The sequence below is a fragment of the Natator depressus genome, chromosome 10 (assembly GCF_965152275.1).
Source record: "Natator depressus isolate rNatDep1 chromosome 10, rNatDep2.hap1, whole genome shotgun sequence".
Classification (NCBI taxonomy): Eukaryota; Metazoa; Chordata; order Testudines; family Cheloniidae; genus Natator; species Natator depressus.
This window is the reverse complement of record NC_134243.1, coordinates 15670486-15690952: the sequence shown is the minus strand read 5'-3', so window position 1 is coordinate 15690952 and position 20467 is coordinate 15670486. Positions and strand designations below refer to the sequence as shown.

The following is a 20467-nucleotide window of genomic DNA, read 5'->3' as shown; positions in this document are numbered from 1 at the left end:
TGTTGGGGAGGCAGCTGGCAAGGTGGGTCTGAGCCTAACTCTCTTACAGGGCCAGTCTACCCAGTGATGTTTCTCCCCACCCCCCAGTTAATTATATAGAAACAGGTTTTATATTTCATATAAACTTCAGTGAAAATAAAATTGTTTACATATATAGGTCATTTGTATAGCTGATTTATTTATGCTAATGTAGACCTCACTTAATTAATTCTTAAAATACTGAATTTATATACTAAGCTATAAGACTGTTAAAAGTGAAATTATCACGTAGTCTAAGCGGTGACCTGAAGATCTAACTCTCCAGTGTCCCCTCCTGTGAAAGAACCCATGGAAGTAGGCTGGGGTTGGTGTAAAACTCCATTAGATTCCCCTCACTGAGTGTTCCCCCGTCATTCAGTTGGGGTGAGCGTGGGGGTGAGCTGCTTCCTTTTCACCCGCACATAAAATAAGCAGGGACTTTGGCCTCCAGAGCAGCGCAGGTCTCCTAAGAACTGGTTCTGGGACCCTGCCCTGGCTGCTTGGCAGGGCACACAGACTAGGGAATGGTGTCTCTAAACTGTGGCCCATTTTCTATAGGAGACCAGGATGTGTTGAATTAGTTCATCCCGAGTGCTGCTACCATGCCTCCTGGTGGACTCTGTGCCCTGAGTTACCTGATAGGAGCTAAGGTAACCTGGGGCTAAATCAAGCCCATTTAGTTGAATTAGCAACAGTCACCCTAAAACAAAACAAAACAAAAAAAAGTCTAGGTAGTTCCATTCCTTTGTATGAATTTAGATCTGCACCAATAGTAGCTCTTTGGAAAGTTCTTGTAATGGCTTGTCTTTTTTCAGCATGGCTATGGTACTCACACCTGGTTTCTGAAGAGAATACCTGGGTCTCAGTATCCTTTGAGGAATGAATATGTAGGAGATTTTGTAAATGGGGATCGTCATGGACGTGGAAGGTTCTTCTATGCCAGTGGAGCAATGTATGATGGAGAATGGGTTTGCAATAAAAAACATGGCCTTGTGAGTATCGACAAGTGATGGAAGAAAAAGATAAAAATGCAATTAGGTCTCAGTCTGCTCTGTATAGCAAATGTCTAGGTTTCTGTAAGGAAAACCACGTTTTCCTTAGTGTATTGGAATGCACACATTGATGTCCATGCCCAGTGAAGTTGATAGGAGCCCTTCCACTGACCTCACTGGACACTGGATAAGTTCCAAGTGGAGGAGCATGGCTTGTATATGGTGAAATGTATTTTAACATAAAGCTTTTCAGTGTAATAGGTGTTTCTGACTTTATCAGCCTTTTGGCTGATAAATGACCATTGCCTTCTGTTGGCCTTCTGGCTAAGGTCACTTTTAATGTCTGATGCACCTTCTCACAGGGGACTCCAAACTGCCTGTGCACAGGGGTGGACTCCAGCTAATAGGGTGTTTCCATTTCCAGCTATGGTGATCACAAAGGGAAAAAATCTGGGGACAGACTGTTAAAGTACGTTGAAAAGCTGCAAACAATTTTAAGCATAGTGAAAAGATCCTTATTCCTCAGATGTTTCAGTGTAAAACATTTAGCACTTATATAGCACAGCAGCAGATTTTCATTGGTTGATCTCAAAGTACTTTACACATGCAGATAAGTATCATCCTTCACTTTGCACGATCTCATATATTGCAGTTTAAACCTGATTTAGATCAGAAGGAAATCCAAGTGCTTGCAAACATATTTCTTTTCTAATGATCTTTTACTAAATGTGCAGATTTATATCAAAATGAAACAAAAGAGCCTCTCTCTCTCCCTCCCTCTTTCTCCCCCTCCCCCCAGGGGAGATTCGTCTTCAAGAATGGGCGTATTTTTGAAGGAGAGTTTATAAATGATAAAATAGCAGAGTACCCAGCTTTTCAAGTGGATGCAATGAATACGCAGGATCTGAGTGGCATTCGTACACAAAGTCCCTTTGGCACTGGTAAGCAGTTTGAAGTGATGGTGAGGAAAGTAGATAATTTCTAGTCGGATAGTTCACATTTTGTAAAAGTTACACATTTATTGTGTGAGACTGTTCTGTATTCACGGAAGAGTCATACACATTTCCCTGTGAAGGCTCATTGATAGATACATGAGAAATTTTAATTACTAACACAAGGTTTCACAGGAAATTGCCGTTTTAAATCGTAATGTGTTCATAAAAGAATTAAAATTTAACATCATAAATGACAATTGATTTCCTGTTGGTTTAGTTTCTCTAAGTTCCTTTGTACCAGCCCAGACAGTGGTGACAGGAAAAAGCAAAGCTCTTATGTTATCGTTCCTCCTATAAAAGTGCTACTTGGCTGACTGCTCAGTTAAGAAATAGAAAAGAAAGGGCTTGTCTGTACTATATGGTCACTGCAGCAGCACAGCTATGGCTCTGTAGCTATGCCGCTGTAGCTCTGTCATGTACATGCTTCCTACAAGGCTGGTAGGGGTTTTTCTGTTGCTGTAGGTAATCCGTCCCCTCGACTGTCAGTAGCTAGGTTTGTGAAAGCATTCTTCCATTGACTTAGCCGTGTCTACACCAGAGCTTAGCATAGCTGTAGCACTTAGAGGTGTGAATTTTTCATGTACACCAGAATTTTAAGTGTAGACCAGGCCTAAGGCTCCCACTCTGTTCTGGACCTTGCAATGCCTACACAGAGAATGATGTAACACACATGCATAAGATTAGGGGGGGAAATCCTGAGGTGTGGCCAAACTGGATAGGGCAAAGGTCAGTATGTGTGTGCAAAGGTGATTTAAAGCTCATCTTTGCACTGTCCTGATTTGGCAGCTGCTGTGTACGTACGGGTCCCCTTCAGATAAATTTGTATTTTTTGAGTCTATGCCTATATTCTCTCAGTGATGTGGGAGTGTAAACAGTGTTTTGTTTTTCATAATGTTTTGCAGTTCCCTTTTAATAGTTTTCTAAAATACGATTTCCTAACAAAGATTTTTTTAATAAGGTCAACTTCTTCCACCCAGCTTACACCTAGGAAATGACGTTGTTTAATTGTGTATTCCTCTTTACTTCCATGCTTCTTTTTTTTGCTCCATACCATGGCATTGGGAAGATTCTTTAAAATGAGTGAGTTCCCATCCAAGCCACATCCTTAATGCATGTAGATGCATTTGGAAACACTGCAACATGGAAATTTAACAAGACATGATGTTAACATGTTCTGTTGCACTTTATGGAAGGTGGATGTGGGTCTTTAATATGTATTCTGTTAAGATAATGCTAAACAGTTAAATTTTACCAACTGGGGGTACTATTCTTCTTTTCTTTAAGTCAGTGGAACTGGGAACAAGATAATTGAGGATATTATTTTATCTTTGTATATATTTTATTTTTATTTTATTAGCCAAAGATAAATTGTTACTTTTGTTACTTGGTAGAAACCATCAGAATAGTTGATGGCCCAGGAAATACCTCTGTGTTGGGATCAAACATTGAACTAGACATATCTTCGTTGCTGAACTTGTTTCCAGAGAAAGACAGACAGGAAGAAATGAAACAGGTAAGAGCCTGCACCCTGCTGATATTTTTCAGTTTTATTGCTGATATGTTTCACATTATTTACTTTATTTTATTTGTGTGTTCTATACAAGTCTTTTTATTAAGCTATGATCTGAAAGTCTGCAGGCAATAAAAAACAAAACAGCAGCAAATGGACAGAGCAATGCCAAAGAGGAGGTGGTCTGTCTTGTTGAATGTCCCATAAAAGGCAATTAAACAGGTCACATTAAATTTACTGAAAAGACATTCAATATTTCCCTTACAGGACATGGGAGAGGTTAGGTTGGGGCCTTTGTGGTAACATTCCATAATGGTACCAAAGGAGCATAAAACTCCACACGGTCAGCCATGTTATGTCAGATTGACAAATCTGAATATTAAATTTTTGGCTAGGGACTGTCTTTTATTCTGTGTTTGTACAGTGGGACGCTGGTCCCTAATTGGGGCTTCTGAAATGCATACAAATAACACAAAGTCCTGTAGCTATCCACAAAACTGGTGCAGTTCAGGCAACAGCAGGGCAGGTTTCCCCACAATTCCCTGACAAAGTCTCTTGTCCCTGACCTGTGGTGGCGAGAGGATAGTTCAGGCTCCATGCCTACCTAGTTTGTAGTCTTTATGGTGCTATTGCCAGAAAGGTTGCCAGATAGTGAGATAGCAGTGGTAGGTTTTGGGATGTGGATACTTTTCCACTGGGAAATGGACTAAGAGGATCAAACTCCTTTCTCATAGGACAGCAAAGGGCAATCCTATGTTAACAACTTCTGGCAGTACTGTCCCTGGCTGGATTTAGTAAATACATCAGCTGAGCTGAGGTTATTACTTGTCATGAGATTAAAACTAACGCATGCCATTTACTGTTTTGTGTAGGTAGAATATGCCGTATTGAGACATATTACAGAACTGAGAAGAATCTACAGTTTTTACAGCAGTTTAGGCTGTGATCAATCTCTTGACAACACCTTCCTGATGACTAAACTCCAGTTCTGGAGATTTCTAAAGGATTGCAGGTTTCATCATTACAATATAACCCTTGCTGATATGGACAGGATACTGAATGGTTTGTATGCCTGTAGATTGACTATCAGAAGCATATAATAGTTAGAGTTAGGGACTAGGAGTCTGAGAATTGGGTTCTGTACACAACACTGTGACTGACTTGTTCGGTGCCCCTGGGCAATTTACCTGTTATCTGTGAAATAGGCATAAGAAGATTCACTCATGTGCTTTGGGATCCTCAGGCAAAAATAAGCACAAAATAATAACACTCATCAAAACTGTTTTAAAGCGTTATCTTAAAAATCATACTTCTGTCTGAATTATATTCCCTATTATTGTTACAAGTAACACTTAAGGTGACTATAACTGAAAGAGATTAAAGAGGAAAGAAATCTTATTTTTTCCTTTTTTGTTCAGTTTGTTTACTTCGTGTGTTCAACACCAATCTGTGTATCGTATGTGTCACTGTTCTCCTGCATAGCCAGTTAATCGGTCAGCTTCACCTGTTGCTGTTGTGGGTCTTTGTGACAAGTTGCAGAGGCACAACCTGATCCTTGCTACACAAGGGGTTAGCTCTAGCTTTGCTTTCCCTGCCCTATGCTCATGTGCCTACGGGAAGAGCTCTAAGAAGGGTTCCTGAAAAGGCAGAAATCAATGGGGCTTTGCCCATCCAAGTCCAATTTCAGGACCAGGTCCTAAGTGATTTGCCCAAGACTACAGGGGCATTTTGAATTCTCCCCTACCCTCATGACCCTGGTAGGTGATGCCCTGTTGGCTTGCTGACTTGGAAGTAGTGCTTCCTCTAGTCTGTTTCTTCTGTGAATGTTGGATCAATGTGGGAGATCATACGAAGATGAGAGAGGCATACTGGCACACGTGGTGATAAGCTTTTTGTTATTTGTAGATCAAACTGATTCAGTTAGTACTGATAATAGAGATTCTTTTCTTCTATCTTGTTGTTTTAGAAGATAAAACATCACCTGAGGAGGTGCATTCTCCATATGAGACTTTGCTGCTAAGAACATTTTTGACTTACATTATTCATCTAGCGGTCCATATCTATGACAAAGACCACAAGTAAGTGCTTTTACTTAGTTTTAGTGAGAGTTGCCCGAGTTTCAGTGTTTGACTATTATATAATTGCTAGATGGTAGCCAGTCTCAGAATAAGCATGATCAGTCTTATTCTTCCTCTGCCCCCTCTCCTTTTTCTGTCCTTTCTCTCTCTCCTTCCTCTGCTAATGCCCTGTCCACAGCTCCCTGGGGTGAGTGGTTGGATTCAGATCTCAGGAGAAAGTTCTCCCCTCCTTCTTCTGACTTTTTTTTTTTTTACTAGTATTGAATTATTTAGGGACGGTACATGGCATGCATACATCAGTTTCAATTGAATAGTGGAGTCTGGCCTTGTGATTTGGCTTCAGTCTGTGGTACTGCCATGCAACCCTCCCCTCAAAAAATAAAATAAAAAAAAATTCCCAGCTTACCTTAAAATTCTTACTCCTAAGGGTGGTGGAGCACAGACTTCATACAGATACAGTATAAGTTCCAGAATATCATTGGCATATGAGTGCCTTTGGCTGGTCAGTAATACTTCATAATGGGTAATCATATAAAATTTAATTTGTATTGCTTTATGTAAAATATAGTAGATAATCTGTTCAGAGGAAGGGAGGAAAAAGAAAATACTCATTTTCAGATGGACTTGTGCTCCTAAGATACTTAGGCATTTTTGAAAATCCCATCGGATATGCGTGTAAATTGTATAAAAGACATCCATTGCTTTGGGCTTCAGGAAAATGAATAAATCTTCTGGAGCTTCACAATGTGACAGCTTTGCAAATAGTCCCTAAGGACAGAACATAGTTCACTGAAGAATTTGTCAATGAAAAATCCACAGTATAACTTTTACAGGATAAATATCCAGTGTTGCACCTGGGAATCAAACAATGTTCAAACAATACCTACTGTGCAAAAAAGGAAGTTGTAATATAAAACTTTGTTTTAACTGTAGAGATAAAGGTCCATATCTGTTTAAGTGTTTCTCAAAAATGATGACGAAGAACATTATTCCCAATGCCTATCATATACAAGGTAAGTAATGCAACATCTTTCTGTGCTAAGCAGAATCAATTGCTGTTAGTAGTAATTAAACAAGTTTTATTTGAACTTCTGTATTTTCCCACTTCACTTCTACAGGCATTTTATTCTGTGAACAACAACAAACTGTCTGTGCAATTAATTACATAGATAAATGCTGGGAGATATACAGGACTTATTGTAGACCAAGCACCATACCTCCTTATGAACCCACAATGAAAATGAGACACTTCCTCTGGATGTTGAAAGTAACAATCTTATATACTTTTATTTGTGTGTCTAGGTACTAATTTATTTGTCTAGTTCAAAATGACATTTTTAAACTCTTGTCACTAATGGTCTGCCATTGAAAACACTTAAGAACTTGAGTAACTGTATTCACATAAGTTATCCTATTGGCCTCAAAGATATGGTTCACAAGAATAAAGTTGCTCACATGCTTAACTGTATAGAGGATCCAATTCCAAATTCTTTGATTCCTCTATGCCTTAAACTTATTTTGAGTATTTAATGTTTTTAATCAATTTAAATATTTTCACTAACGCTTTTTTAAATGTAGATACTAATTGTTACTGATTAAAAATTAATGTCTGCAGAAGTCCAAGGCTGACAGATTCAGAAATAAAATAACATTCAATAAACAATATTTTTAAATGATGTTTTTATGTAATTTGAAGTATGGTAAAGCATCATGGACACAGGATTATTTCCCAGAGCCCTGGAATTTAGGGACTGATCCAAATCACATTGAAGTCTCCCACTGATATCCGTAGGTTTTGGATCAGGCCCTTAATGATTAAAAATCAAGCCTGCTTACACCTCTGGAAATCAGCTGCATGCTTGCAAGACTCCTCTGCATTCCTATGGGGAACACTTAGTGATTCACCCCTTCTTTTATGCAGAGTGGAATTAAAAAAAATAAAACTGGCAGACAGAGAAATGGGTAGCTGTTGGGTGTATCAAAGTCAGCAGGTGCCAGGGGATAGTTAATTGATGAACTTTCCTGAACTTGGGGTTTAACATACTGTATAAGTGAGTACTAGCTCTGTTGAAGTCAATGGCAAAACTCCTACTGACTTCAGTGAGGCCCCGATTTTATCCTATATAGCATGAATTATTTTGTGAGAGACCAGTCCTGCTTCCATTGAAATCAAGGGGAATTTTGACATTGACTTCAAAGGGAGCCAGATCAGGTCCATATTTGTAAATGTCTCAAATACTAGTAATTTTTGACCTTTTTGACATACAGGATTTAAATATGCTAAGCAAACAATTAACTGCTACAAAAATTGTAGAAATACTGGTAAAGGACAATCCTTTTGTACGCGACGGAGATGACAGCAACTTACAGCATGAGGTATGTAAGGAAAAAAGTACAAACAGTTCATGATGCAAATCGTCAGCAGGTAATTAATTGCTACAGGATCAGTTACAATTATTTTTAGAAGCTGTCAGCAAGTAGAATTGTACCATCATACCTTCCAGAAGAGAAGAAAAATAGTGTTGTTTATATTCAAGAAATGGAGCTGATCATTAAGCATCCCATCTTGATATTCCTTTGTTCATCATATATCATCTGGGTTATTTTATCTCACATATTTCTCATTGTTCCATGGTTTTCTCATTATCATGCCCTTCCAATTACTGAACAGTTAGCTGCAAGTGTGTTCTCTACGCCCTATGACTGCACACTGGATGTCTGGGATGTTTTCTAGAGTACAACCGTGCATAGAATGAAATTCAGCTCAGTCTGGTGCAGGACTATTTGCACCACTTATTTTCCACGGGGGAATTGCACAGGAGTGCACAAATGGAATGGCTGCACTGGGAGGTCTCTGGACTTCTTGCTACTTAGGAGCCTTTAGACTGGATCATCACCTGAGTGGTGAGATCCTCAGTCATGCAGATCTGCTGGCCCAGGAACCCTGAACATGGGGTCTGAAGCAGCAGTGCCTGCACTTCCAGCCTACAAGGCTGGAGTAGTGGCTGTGGAGGCTGTCAGCCAGCCTGCAGATAGAGACTTCCATCCCCTCAATCCCTGTAGAAATCTTTGCACTCAAGCTTTGTGCAGGGTTGGTGAATTTCTCCCCTCAGGTATTAGTTTTCACCCAAGGGCAGTCTGCTGTAATCTACATTATTGAATTTGTTATAAATACCTGTTTTGTGGTGGCTTGGATGGCCGTAGTTTGTTTTATTATTAAATAATCCATTACATGCCCATTACTGTAGACTCTAGGCACAATGCATACAACAAAACACCGTCCATTCCAGACAAAAATATAACCATTCCCCTGTCCACCAGATAGAAAAATATCCCTGAGCCTTAATGCCATGTGTAGCAAAAACTTAGCCAGGAGGATGATGCAATACTGTATTATCATTCAGTTGTATGCAATGTGAAATACTCTATATTACTTGCTAATGTCATAATAGAATATAGTAATGTAATAGGACTTTGGTTATGATTAGTTTTCCACAGAGAAGAAGGGTCATGATCATTATTGATTGATAGGCCCTGATTCAGTAAGCTCTTTAAGCATGGTGCACATGAACAATCCAATTTAAGTCCAGCTTAACAGTGAAATCCTTGCTGATCTTAAATACAAAAAAGAAGCTTACAAGAAGTGGAAGACTGGACAAACGACTAGGGATGAGTATAAAAATATTGCTCAGGCATGCACGAGTGAAATCAGGAAGGCCAAATCACACCTGGAGTTGCAGCTAGCAAGAGATGTTAAGAGTAACAAGAAGGGTTTCTTCAGGTATGTTAGCAACAAGAAGAAAGTCAAGGAAAGTGTGGGCCCCTTACTGAATGAGAGAGGCAACCTAGTGACAGAGGATGTGGAAAAAGCTAATGTACTCAATGCTTTTTTTGCCTCTGTCTTCACGAACAAGGTCAGCTCCCAGACTGCTGCACTGGGCAGCACAGCATGGGGAGGAGGTGACCAGCCCTCTGTGGAGAAAGAAGTGGTTCGGGACTATTTAGAAAAGCTGGACATGCACAAGTCCATGGGGCCGGATGCGTTGCATCCGAGAGTGCTAAAGGAGTTGGTGAATGTGATTGCAGAGCCATTGGCCATTATCTTTGAAAACTCATGGCGATCCGGGGAAGTCCTGGATGACTGGAAAAAGGCTAATGTAGTGCCCATCTTTAAAAAAGGGAAGAAGGAGGATCCTGGGAACTACAGGCCAGTCAGCCTCACCTCAGTCCGTGGAAAAATAATGGAGCAGGTCCTCAAGGAATCAGTTCTGAAGTACTTAGAGGAGAGGAAAGTGATCAGGAACAGTCAGCATGGATTCACCAAGGGCAAGTCATGCCTGACTAATCTAATTGCCTTCTATGATGAGATAACTGGTTCTGTGGATGAAGGGAAAGCGGTGGACGTGTTGTTCCTTGACTTTAGCAAAGCTTTTGACACGGTCTCCCACAGTATTCTTGCCAGCAAGTTAAAGAAGTATGGGCTGGATGAATGGGCTATAAGGTGGATAGAAAGCTGGCTAGATTGTCGGGCTCAACGGGTAGTGATCAATGGCTCCATGTCTAGTTGGCAGCCGGTATCAAGTGGAGTGCCCCAAGGGTCGGTCCTGGGGCCAGTTTTGTTCAATATCTTCATAAATGATCTGGAGGATGGTGTGGATTGCACCCTCAGCAAGTTTGCAGATGACACTAAACTGAGAGGAGAGGTAGATACGCTGGAGGGTAGGGATAGGATACAGAGGGACCTAGACAAATTGGAGGATTGGGACAAAAGAAATCTGATGAGGTTCAACAAGGACAAGTGCAGAGTCCTGGACTTAGGACGGAAGAATCCAGTGCACTGCTACAGACTAGGGACCGAATGGCTAGCCAGCAGTTCTGCAGAAAAGGACCTAGGGGTTACAGTGGACAAGAAGCTGGATATGAGTCAACAGTGTGCCCTTGTTGCCAAGAAGGCCAATGGCATTTTGGGATGTATAAGTAGGGGCATTGCCAGCAGATCGAGGGACATGATCGTTCCCCTCTATTCGACACTGGTGAGGCCTCATCTGGAGTACTGTGTCCAGTTTTGGGCCCCACACTACAAGAAGGATGTGGAAAAATTGGAAAGAGTCCAGCGGAGGGCAACAAAAATGATTAGGGGACTGGAACACATGACTTATGAGGAGAGGCTGAGGGAACTGGGGATGTTTAGTCTACAGAAGAGAAGAATGAGAGGGGATTTGATAGCTGCTTTCAACTACCTGAAAGGGGGTTCCAAAGAGGATGGCTCTAGACTATTCTCAGTGGTAGCAGATGACAGAACAAGGAGTAATGGTCTCAAGTTGCAGTGGGGGAGTTTTAGGTTGGATATTAGGAAAAACTTTTTCACTAGGAGGGTGGTGAAACACTGGAATGCGTTACCTAGGGAGGTGGTGGAATCTCCTTCCTTAGAAGTTTTTAAGGTCAGGCTTGACAAAGCCCTGGTTGGGATGATTTAAGTGGGGATCAGTCCTGCTTTGAGCAGGGGATTGGACTAGATGACCTCCTGAGGTCCCTTCCAACCCTGATATTCTATGATTCTAAGTTAATGGGACTGCTAATGTGCTTAAAATTAAGCATCTACTCAAATGCTTTGCTGGATCAGTTGCTTAGTCCTCAAAGAGGAGATTCTACAGAAATGAAGTAATTATTATTATTATTATTATTTTACTCTAGTTGGTTTTTCTTGAATTCTTTGAAGCTCTCCTTGACTGCGCCCTGTTATATGTTACCAATGATATGATTAAGCAGCAATTAGATCTTGTAAATCAAGAAGAAAATGGTTATAGAACTGAAGATTACACAGAAGGGGCACGTCATATTCTGCAGCACCCAGAATACTCCTCATTTCAGGTACTAATGATGTAGAACTTCGTATGCTATGTTATAATTTAATATTTATATTACAGTACCCATCTAGAGGTCTCATTAATGGACCAAATAGTTCTGGGTTCCATGCAAACATGTATGAATTAGATCCCTCTATTCCATGCAAACATATAGTCCCTGCCCCAAGGAGGTTACAGTTCAAGAAAATAAGTGACACACAAAGGCTGGGAGGAAAGGGATCCAAGCAAATGTATACAATTTTTATATACACTTACACTTTTTTCCTGATAAATTCTGCATATGTAAAGTATGTGCAGCCCATCTGCCCCTTAAGCCACTATTAATTGGCTGATTTCCTATATTTTGGCAGAGGAAAGTGGCCTTTCAGATCAGTTCAGAGAGGGTGTAATTGGCAGCATGGAAAAAGGCACAGATATTTGTGTGGGCAGCTGACAAATGGGTGGACGTTGTTGGAGAGTGAAGTTTACATGACAAGAGACAAGTGCTTATCTTCCATAAAGTGCAGCTCTGTTCTAAAAAGTGACCCTGTAAAAATGGCATTCGTCTCACTGTTACACAGACAGCTAGATAGTTTTTTTTTAAAAACAGTTAAAGATTCTACAGATCAAATGATGCTTTCAGTGACACCTTTGCAAAAACACTGACAGCAGTGGAGATGGCCTGGGGTAGCAGTGCATAATTTGGTTTATAGAATTTGGTAGAGGGCATAATTTGGTCTGTAGAATCTTTTATTACTAGCAATGATGCACAGTGCAGAAGGAACTCAGCTTGATTCTCAGAGCCTAGGCTGAATTTGCAATGCTGTCAGAAAAAAAAACAAACCCTCTTTACTTGCAAAGTGAGCAATTTCTACCTGGAAATTAGTGGGAGACCATGAATATGAAATCCACAATAACATTTTTAGAGAGTGTTGTGAAAAAGGACTTCACCAGAATAGGGTTCCACCATAGGTGCTGGAACTAGGAGTGCTGTGGGGGCTGCTGCACCCCCTGGCTTGAAGTGGATTCCATTATATACAGGGTTTACAGTTTGGTTCAGTGGCTTTCAGCACCATAGGCGCCGACTCCGTGGGTGCTTCGGGGCTGGAGCACCCATGGGGAAAAACTGGTGGGTGCTCTGCACCCACCAGCAACTCCCCGTCCCAGCACACCTCTGCCTCTGCCTCCCCTGAGTGCGCCTTCCCCACTTCTCCCCCTAGCTCCCAGCAATTCCCGCCACGAAACAGCTGTTTCGTGGCTGCAAACGCTGGGAGGGAGGGTAGAGGAGGGGGGAACGCGGCACGCTTGGGGAAGAGGTGGGGCCGGGGCGGGGATTTGGGGAAAGGGTCCAATAGGCGCAGGGAGGGGGCAGAGTTGGGGCGGGAACTTTGGGGCAGGGGTGGTGTCGGGGCAGGGCCAAGGGTCTGGGGTGGGGTCGAGCGTCCACCGGCACTGGGAAAAGTTGGCGCCTATGCTCAGCATCCCCACTATACAAATTGTTCCAGCACCCCTGGGTTCTGCTGTATGTAATACCCAAACACAATAGCTACGTTAGACACACAGAATGTTTATTGCTTCCATTAGCCATTTGATGCTTTGTTGTCATAGCTGTTTCTAGCTTCAGAAGGTATAAACCATTTGCCCATGTAATTTCATGCTTGAGTTTGATTTCTAACATGATAAAGTTACAATACCATTTTCAAAACTGTACTGGATTATGCTGAAAACACCATCTCTTTTGTGTTTGTTTTGTATTAGTCCATTCATAGCAGAAGTATGACCAGTGCTGAGGTAAGCTATGAACCCTCTGAGACAAATCACTGCTACATTTCTACAAGGTCTTCAAGCAAGCTAGCACAGTCACCTGATAATAATAGAATAAAAAAACCTGAGGTCGGTAAAACAGGTGCTCTGAAAAGGAAAGTGAAAGGACCATCATTTTTTGCTTTTTCAGGCAGGGGGCAGTCAGGCTTGACTCTTTTTTTTAAAAGTTGTATGTAGTTTGAGATCTAAAACATATTTGAAGAAAATCTGGCCCCACTGAAGTCAAAGTGAGTTTGCCCTTTACTTTAATGGGGCCAGGATTTCATCTGTTGTTAATAGAATATACGTGTGTGCCTGCATGCATGTGTAGATCTAAAATAGATACATTTACATTTGTTAAACAAAGTATTTGCTTCCATTACTACCTCCAAAGACCTGTGTTTAGAATACTGTCTCCTCTAGAGCAGCTGATGACATAATTAATAACTAAAGCAGGAAGGAAGCATTGAAGAGTTAAATTATAGATAAACCTTCGTGGGGCACAGAAGTTATAGCTGGGACTAGTGTGGCACTGGGGAACCAAGCTTTAGATTTAGTTGCACGCAGGGAGCTGGGAACTGGTCAAAGAGACTTGGAGGCATCAAGTAAGATCACCCTAATTTTAATTTGTTGGTCTTTCTGATAGCACATATTACATTTTCAATGTTTAATTTCTGAAAATGGGACCTTCTCACCACATCTGTTTCCTGTGTATATTTTGGGTCTCAGCTGCTTATTTAATGATTAAAAAATAAGCTTTTACTATTCTTTCCTCCTGTTAACACTACAGAGTTAATAAAGGTGCACATGCAGGAGTATGTTCATTCTCTCAAAGAAGGAATTCCAAAACTACATTCCAAAATGGCAGGGTCAAATTCTGGCCCCAGAAAACCTCTGCAACTCTGTTGTTACCGCACAAAGCTATGTCTCCAATGCGGTTGCAGTGCTGTAACTGGGCAGAATTTGGTTTGCAGAATTTTTATTACTGTTCATGTAAAGATGTATGAGTATGAGTTTTAGTAATAATAATAACCCCTCCCCCTATATTATGAGGTGGAAAAATTTCCACTTGACTCTAGGATCCTACGATATGTTTGTAGCTCTGGCATTTAGTAAGCGGTCTAAACTTCATAGAGAGTCACTGAGAGACAATAGGCATGGAACTCCTCATTGCCATTTTACAGTTGCTTGTCAGAGGGGAGGACAATAATGTAAGACTGCAAGACAAAGAAGCTGCATAATATGAAATTTGGAAGGAGGAAGATCATATTTTCTCACTCACTTTATTTCTCTTCACATCCTCCACTAATCTCTCTCTTTCCTTAGCTGCACTTGTAAAGAGTTTCTGGAGACAGCAGTTTCTCCTACTGAGTAATATAATCAGTAGTGGAGATTCATTACTTTACTTCAACAGGACAGGACGACTAATGGTATCAATCAGTTACCTCAGAAGGACATGTGTAAGGAAAGAACCTCTATTTTCAATAGGGCTCCAAGGAACATGGCAGCCATCTTCTGTGAGCCTGTGGTTCAAGAAGATTCAGCTAAAAAGCCTATTAAAAAGCTACTGTAGATGGCTGCTTTGGTAGGGTAGCATGGTCTAGTGCACTGAGGATAGAGCTGGAAATCAGGTACTTCTGTGGTCTCTTCGTAACTCTGCCACTGTTTTACTGTGTGGCCTTGGACAAGTCACTTAGGCCCTGATTTGGCAACTGGCTCGGCACAGACACGTCCCTGCAATTTAAGCGGGACTCCTGTGGGCACTGGGGTGTGTCCACATGGAGCCAGTTGCAGGATTGGGGCCTTAATCCCTCTGTTTCCCCCTCTTTAAAACAGGTATAATCCTATTTCCTTGTAAGATATTACAGGGATATTGTTAGGTTTGATTAGCTAATATTCGTACAAGAATTTGAAAATGTAAAACACTACATGTATAGTTCCATTATTAAATATTGACTACAGCAGGCAGGATTGCAGAATTGGCTGTACTGGGGGCATCTTGTGTCTTAATGTAGTAGCTGCCGCTATTCCAAAATGCTTTGTGGCTGGAAACGTGTACGAGAAAAATGTAGAAATTCATGGATTCTATTTGTGATTTCTGTTTTCATTCCAACACAAGCTTAAATCCAAGGACTCTGCAGTAGAATACAGAACTTCCAGACAGACTTTTAAATCCACTGAAAAAGAGAGAGGTGAGTACTACAGAATAGCTGTTAGCATCTATTACTGATAGTGGGGGAAAGAGAATATGGCGCTCACAAGAACAGTCCCCCACCCCCGAGTTAATTAAAAATGTATCTTAGACTTCGTACAGTGGGGTATATTTTATTATGGAGTGAAAGGCTGCATTCAGTTTACATTTAAAGTGGGGTTTAAATCCTTTAATCTAACATTTAATTTCACACATTTGTACCAATTCAATCAGGAGGACAAGCTTGAATTTCCAAGCTCCTTTTCACACTACATTGAGTTGTGATTTCAGAATCCTATCCCTCCTTATTGAACTTTTCCCTGTGAGTCTAATATTTCTTTCAGATCCCTAGAGTGAGTCTGAACAACTCCAGGCTGCTCGTTCCCCACACTAGCTAATCCTGCACCAACTCAGTGTGCCTTTGTCTAGACAAAATGACCACACTTACTGTTTTCATCTTCACCTTAGAAGCCATTGTAGAACATGCTTCCGCCATAGGCTTCTGGGCACCAAAGGAAGGATCTGGAACAGGTGAGAGGAAGGCTCGCTATGGGCAGCAAGGGGGGGCAGGTGCTGGTGGAGGACTGGGGAAGTTTTCCTCAGGTCTACTGCTGGTCAGTGGTTTGTCTGGAGAGAGGTTTGTCTGGAGATCTAGGGACCTAAGGGAAAGGGGCGTGGAGCCAGGTACAGCTGGGTGCCAGGGCAAATCCACAGAGTATGCAGGGTGGAGGAGGGGGCAAGTGGAGGTGGGGCTGAGGAACATCTCCGTGCTGCAGGGAAACACTAACATTTCCCTGCCTTTTCCACCTGAGGGACTTGGAGTGGAACCCCATGGAGTTCTGATGTTTTGAGCTGGGTACGGTGGGTGGCAGTGGGCACTCCTCCTGCAGAACTAGCAGGTCCCTGGCTCCTTATGCACAAGCCAGTCCATGAACTAGGTAGTGCTTGTGGGCTGCAGCTTGAGCTGTCCGAGGAGCCTGAGAATTGTTAGGTTCTGGAGATTAAAATGCCCCTCCACTGCTTGCTATGGTTCACAGCACAGGGTATTTCCACCCCTGCCCGCATCACGCTCCAGCAAGCCATTAGAGATCATCTCTGGTGCCTGGAGGTGCTGCTCTGCCCCCTTAGCCCCGCCAGCACTCTTGAATTCCCCGCTCCCCAATTTTTCTTACCCAGCATACTTTTACCATTTTTTTCTACCAAAACACTAAAAATCCAGGAAATAGGCAGTTAATGGCACCGTTAACGTCTAGACCAGCCTAGACATATCTTAACCAGCCAGCTGAACTGATATGCTCCCCCACCCTCTCGCTTGCAGCAAATAGCCACCTGTACGGGCACATGTCCTCTGAATCATACTTGCATGCACACCCTTAACTCAAGACTTCAGAATTTTTAATGTATTGATCAGATATATTAATCTGGTTGGGGTCAGAGTTAAGATTTTCAGTGTGACTGAGGGCTGGATGTGTGCATCATGGGTGGTTGTCTGAAGGGCAAGGGAACATATTACAGAAGTGACTAGTCCAAGTGCATGTGTTTGAGTCTGTTTGATGATGGGGTGGTAAGCTCTATGAACAAAGGGCTGGTCTGAATGGTAAGATTGGCTTACCTGGTGGTTTCCTTGACTTTTAGGGATTGTGTTGCTAGGAAATTCACTAGAGCAACGTTAACTTTGCATTAATTTGTCTGTGTAGAAATCTTTACAACGCTTTTGTTTCCATCAAAAAACACACAGATCCCTAATACAAACAGGACATGCTTTACTCTACAGTTTACATCACCTACTGACCTCCTGGAATGAGTAGTAGTACAGCCTTTTGCAAGAGCACATCTGGATACTCTGCAAGAGTTTGTTCAAATACTATAGCTAAATGTCCTCCAAGTGTTTCCTGAGTTTGAGACTGCCTTCTGTACCACTCTGTTGTCAGTTTCAGCTCTTGAGCATCACACAGCTGAAGCTTGTGCTCATAAATTGTATTGTAAGGTTCATGATTAACGATAAAATAGCACATTGTAAAATAATATACTTTTCAAGCGAAAAATTTTTTTTCCCTTTCTCTGTCCCAGCCACTTCGAGATGAAAACAGAAGTGTAAAACCAGCACAGTTGTTTTCTGAGAGAAATTAGCTTTTCCCCAGTACAAAATTCTATGCAAACCATAGCATTAGTTGGACTGATAGGTGGCAGTTTATATTTACCTAATACCGAGACATAAAAGGTTCTTAAAGTATTTAAATGACTACTTAGTATATGTGATGTTTCTTGGGGCATCCAGGGCTGAGAGTCCTCTTGTTACCGCCTGCTTCCAATGTGAGGGAATCTTGTCTGTACTAGCTGGGTGATAGCTCCCTAAGACAACCAGCCTGTCAGCCACTCAAGCCGTTTCCTGTGGACTACACCAGCCTAACAGGTTGACAACAGATGCATCCCAGTCTCTGAGTCCCTTCATTGTGTCCCCCTTTGGTATCCAACCCCTAAACAATCACTGGATACCCACAGAAATCCCAGATCCTCTGTTCCCAAAGGAGCAGTGTTCCACAGTTTACCATTAAAGACCTTGCGCTGACAGACCTTGCGTTGTGTATCCCAGTGCCCTCTGCCAGTTGGCAGCAGGGGTTCTTGGGTCACAGTATGTAATTTTATTTTCTTCCCTTGCAGTTCCAAATATCAGATTCTCCTCAAACAGAATGTATCAGCTGTCTGCTGATGACAAAGATGAAATGTTAGTTCAGGCTTTACCAGATTTGGATGCAGAACAAGGCCAAGTGCTCAGCAACCACATGAAAGAATTTGCAGGTAAAGTAGTTTTGAAGATCTGGTACCAATGGAAAAAAAATTTAATTGAATAGCTCCTAATCCTTTAGGTTGTTGTCACAAGAGGGCAGTAAAAGAACACCTAACACAATATAGAGAGTTTCACTGTTAAAAAAAAAAATGAAATAAGATGTTTAAGGTTCTCTTTCCATGTTTTAAAGTTTCCACAATTAAAAAATCCTAGTTTTCATTTTAAAGAAGAGTACTCCAAACTTACCTAAAATGTTGCCATTCTCACTGAAGGTACATATTGTTATTTACACGTAAAGGACTGTTCTATCATCATTGGCTAGAGGAAGAAAATCCATATAAGAAACCCGAGGGCATTTGTGGTGGTTCTCAGGGTACCCAGGACTGAGAGTCACCCCCTGCCTGTAGCAAAACGGTGTCTTTCTTGTGGTAGCTGGCTGTCAGCTCCCTGACACCACCAGCCCTTCAAGCACTCTCCTCTGGGCTAACTTCACCTTGCAGGTTAACAATAAGTGCACCCTAATCCTTGAGTCCCTTTGAATTGTTACTCTTGTATTATCCAGCCGCTGACACTGGCTACCCACCGAAATTACAGATCCTCTGCACCCAAAGGTGAAGTGTTTCACCCCAGTTTACCAGTTTTGCCTTAAGCCATTCCTCCTGTAAACTACATAGCGCTTGTGACCATGTATAATAAAACAGAAGGCGGCTTATTTGAGAGAGCATAAATATTTAACTAGAAACAAGAGAGAGTGGTGAAAACAAGTGTTTACAAAAGAATCATAAAACACAAGCCTGGGTCTACACATATCAATAGTTACTTTTCCTAGCTAATAAAGTAGATTTTCCCCCAAAAGTTCAGTCTTCTGCAGAGCTGGCTGCTTTCACAAGAACCAGGACCCAAACATTTATGAAAGCAGCCTTGCTCCCCAGGGGTTTCTTCAGCGTTGGATCCAGAGTGCTTCTCCCTCTCTGTGTTGTACTGAAAACAGCCTTTTGTTTCTGTTCAAGGTCTGGGCCAAGCTCTGTCTGTTGTAATGTTCCTTTACCACCTCCAACGGGTTTTGATTGTTTGTGGTGCTGCTAATGATTTTCCATTGATAGTTGTAGGAGGGAGCAAGGGTAGTGAATTGAGTCTTTCATTACCTCGCCAGCTGATTAAGGAAGAGTGACAACTCCATCTTGCTTGAATGCCCCATCACTGAGGGCAAGTCTACACTTAAAGCACTGCATCAGCTCAGCTGTGCCACTGTAGTGCTTAAGTGAAGACACGCCTACACTGACAGGAGAGCCTCTCCCGTTGGTGTAGTTAATCCACATTAGTGAGAGGTGGTAGCTATACTGACGGGAGAAGCTCTCCCGTCGACATAGCGCTGTCTACATTGGGGGTTAGGCCAGTATAACTATGTTGCTCAGGGATGTGGATTTTTCATATCCCTGAATGACATAGTTATACTGCTATAACTAGTTTAGACCTGGCCTCAGGCATATTACCCCTTTGTTATTTCATTTCTACACCCAAGTCCATAAAGCATACTTTCAGTATAAATATACTATTCCTTAAATGTTACCATTACATATATTGCTCAATGATTGTCTTGACAAGTTACGAGCTTTCTGTAGATATCTCACATGATATCATATATAGATGAAAACTCTGCAAGATCTGTGTTGGGTGCAATGAGTTTGTCAGATCTGAAGTGAGAGCTGTTTACAAAGAATGGAGGACTTTTTGCCAGGCGGTCTCTGTATCACAGTATTTACATAATCTGTCAGACAGAAAAGAATAATTTGTATGTGGGGTTACAGTTAGTGCACCATATGGCACTTCTCATGAGCCTCTCTTGATCCTTGCATCTCTCACTTGCCTACATTGACTCCCTCTTGCCTGCTTAGGGAGTCCTATCTCTGTTCTTCCTAACTATAAAAGTCTTATACGGATGGGTGGAGGGGTGGGGCATAAACCCAAAAGTACAAGCAGACAAGGTGGTTCAGCAACCATCTCTGTTGTATTCTTTTTATAACAGCTGTAGCATGTTATTGCATATGAGCAAGTCAAGTTGGACTTGAGATTGGATACCAGAATCCCAAATTAGCATGGTGCATTTTGTGTTGTGTCGTAAGAACTCAGCATCCGTGTTAATTTTACTTTTGCTTTAGGTGTGTTTGAATTCTCCGTATGTTTTTATTTATATACCTTTTTTTAAGGGAAGGACACTGCTGTTAGAGGGGCAAGTGCCAGCAGGA

General features: G+C 41.7%; 1 protein-coding gene across 11 annotated transcripts in view; it reads left to right on the top strand.

The window, feature by feature from the left end:
- Positions 1-20467, top strand: part of LOC141994846 (radial spoke head 10 homolog B-like) — a 36242-nt gene that overhangs the window by 9702 nt on the left and 6073 nt on the right. For 8 of the 11 annotated variants that reach the window (XM_074965282.1, XM_074965275.1, XM_074965281.1 and 5 more), the window contains 13 exons: positions 834-1010; positions 1810-1951; positions 3397-3518; positions 4388-4577; positions 5482-5593; positions 6527-6606; positions 6712-6860; positions 7862-7969; positions 11288-11464; positions 13198-13332; positions 15362-15434; positions 15902-15964; positions 18095-18232. In XM_074965282.1, the coding sequence (XP_074821383.1) occupies positions 834-1010; positions 1810-1951; positions 3397-3518; positions 4388-4577; positions 5482-5593; positions 6527-6606; positions 6712-6860; positions 7862-7969; positions 11288-11464; positions 13198-13332; positions 15362-15434; positions 15902-15964; positions 18095-18232 (1666 nt within the window). The remainder of the gene's footprint in view (positions 1-833; positions 1011-1809; positions 1952-3396; positions 3519-4387; positions 4578-5481; positions 5594-6526; positions 6607-6711; positions 6861-7861; positions 7970-11287; positions 11465-13197; positions 13333-15361; positions 15435-15901; positions 15965-18094; positions 18233-20467) is intronic. The other 3 variants (XM_074965277.1, XM_074965278.1, XM_074965280.1) reach the window with 3 other exon arrangements.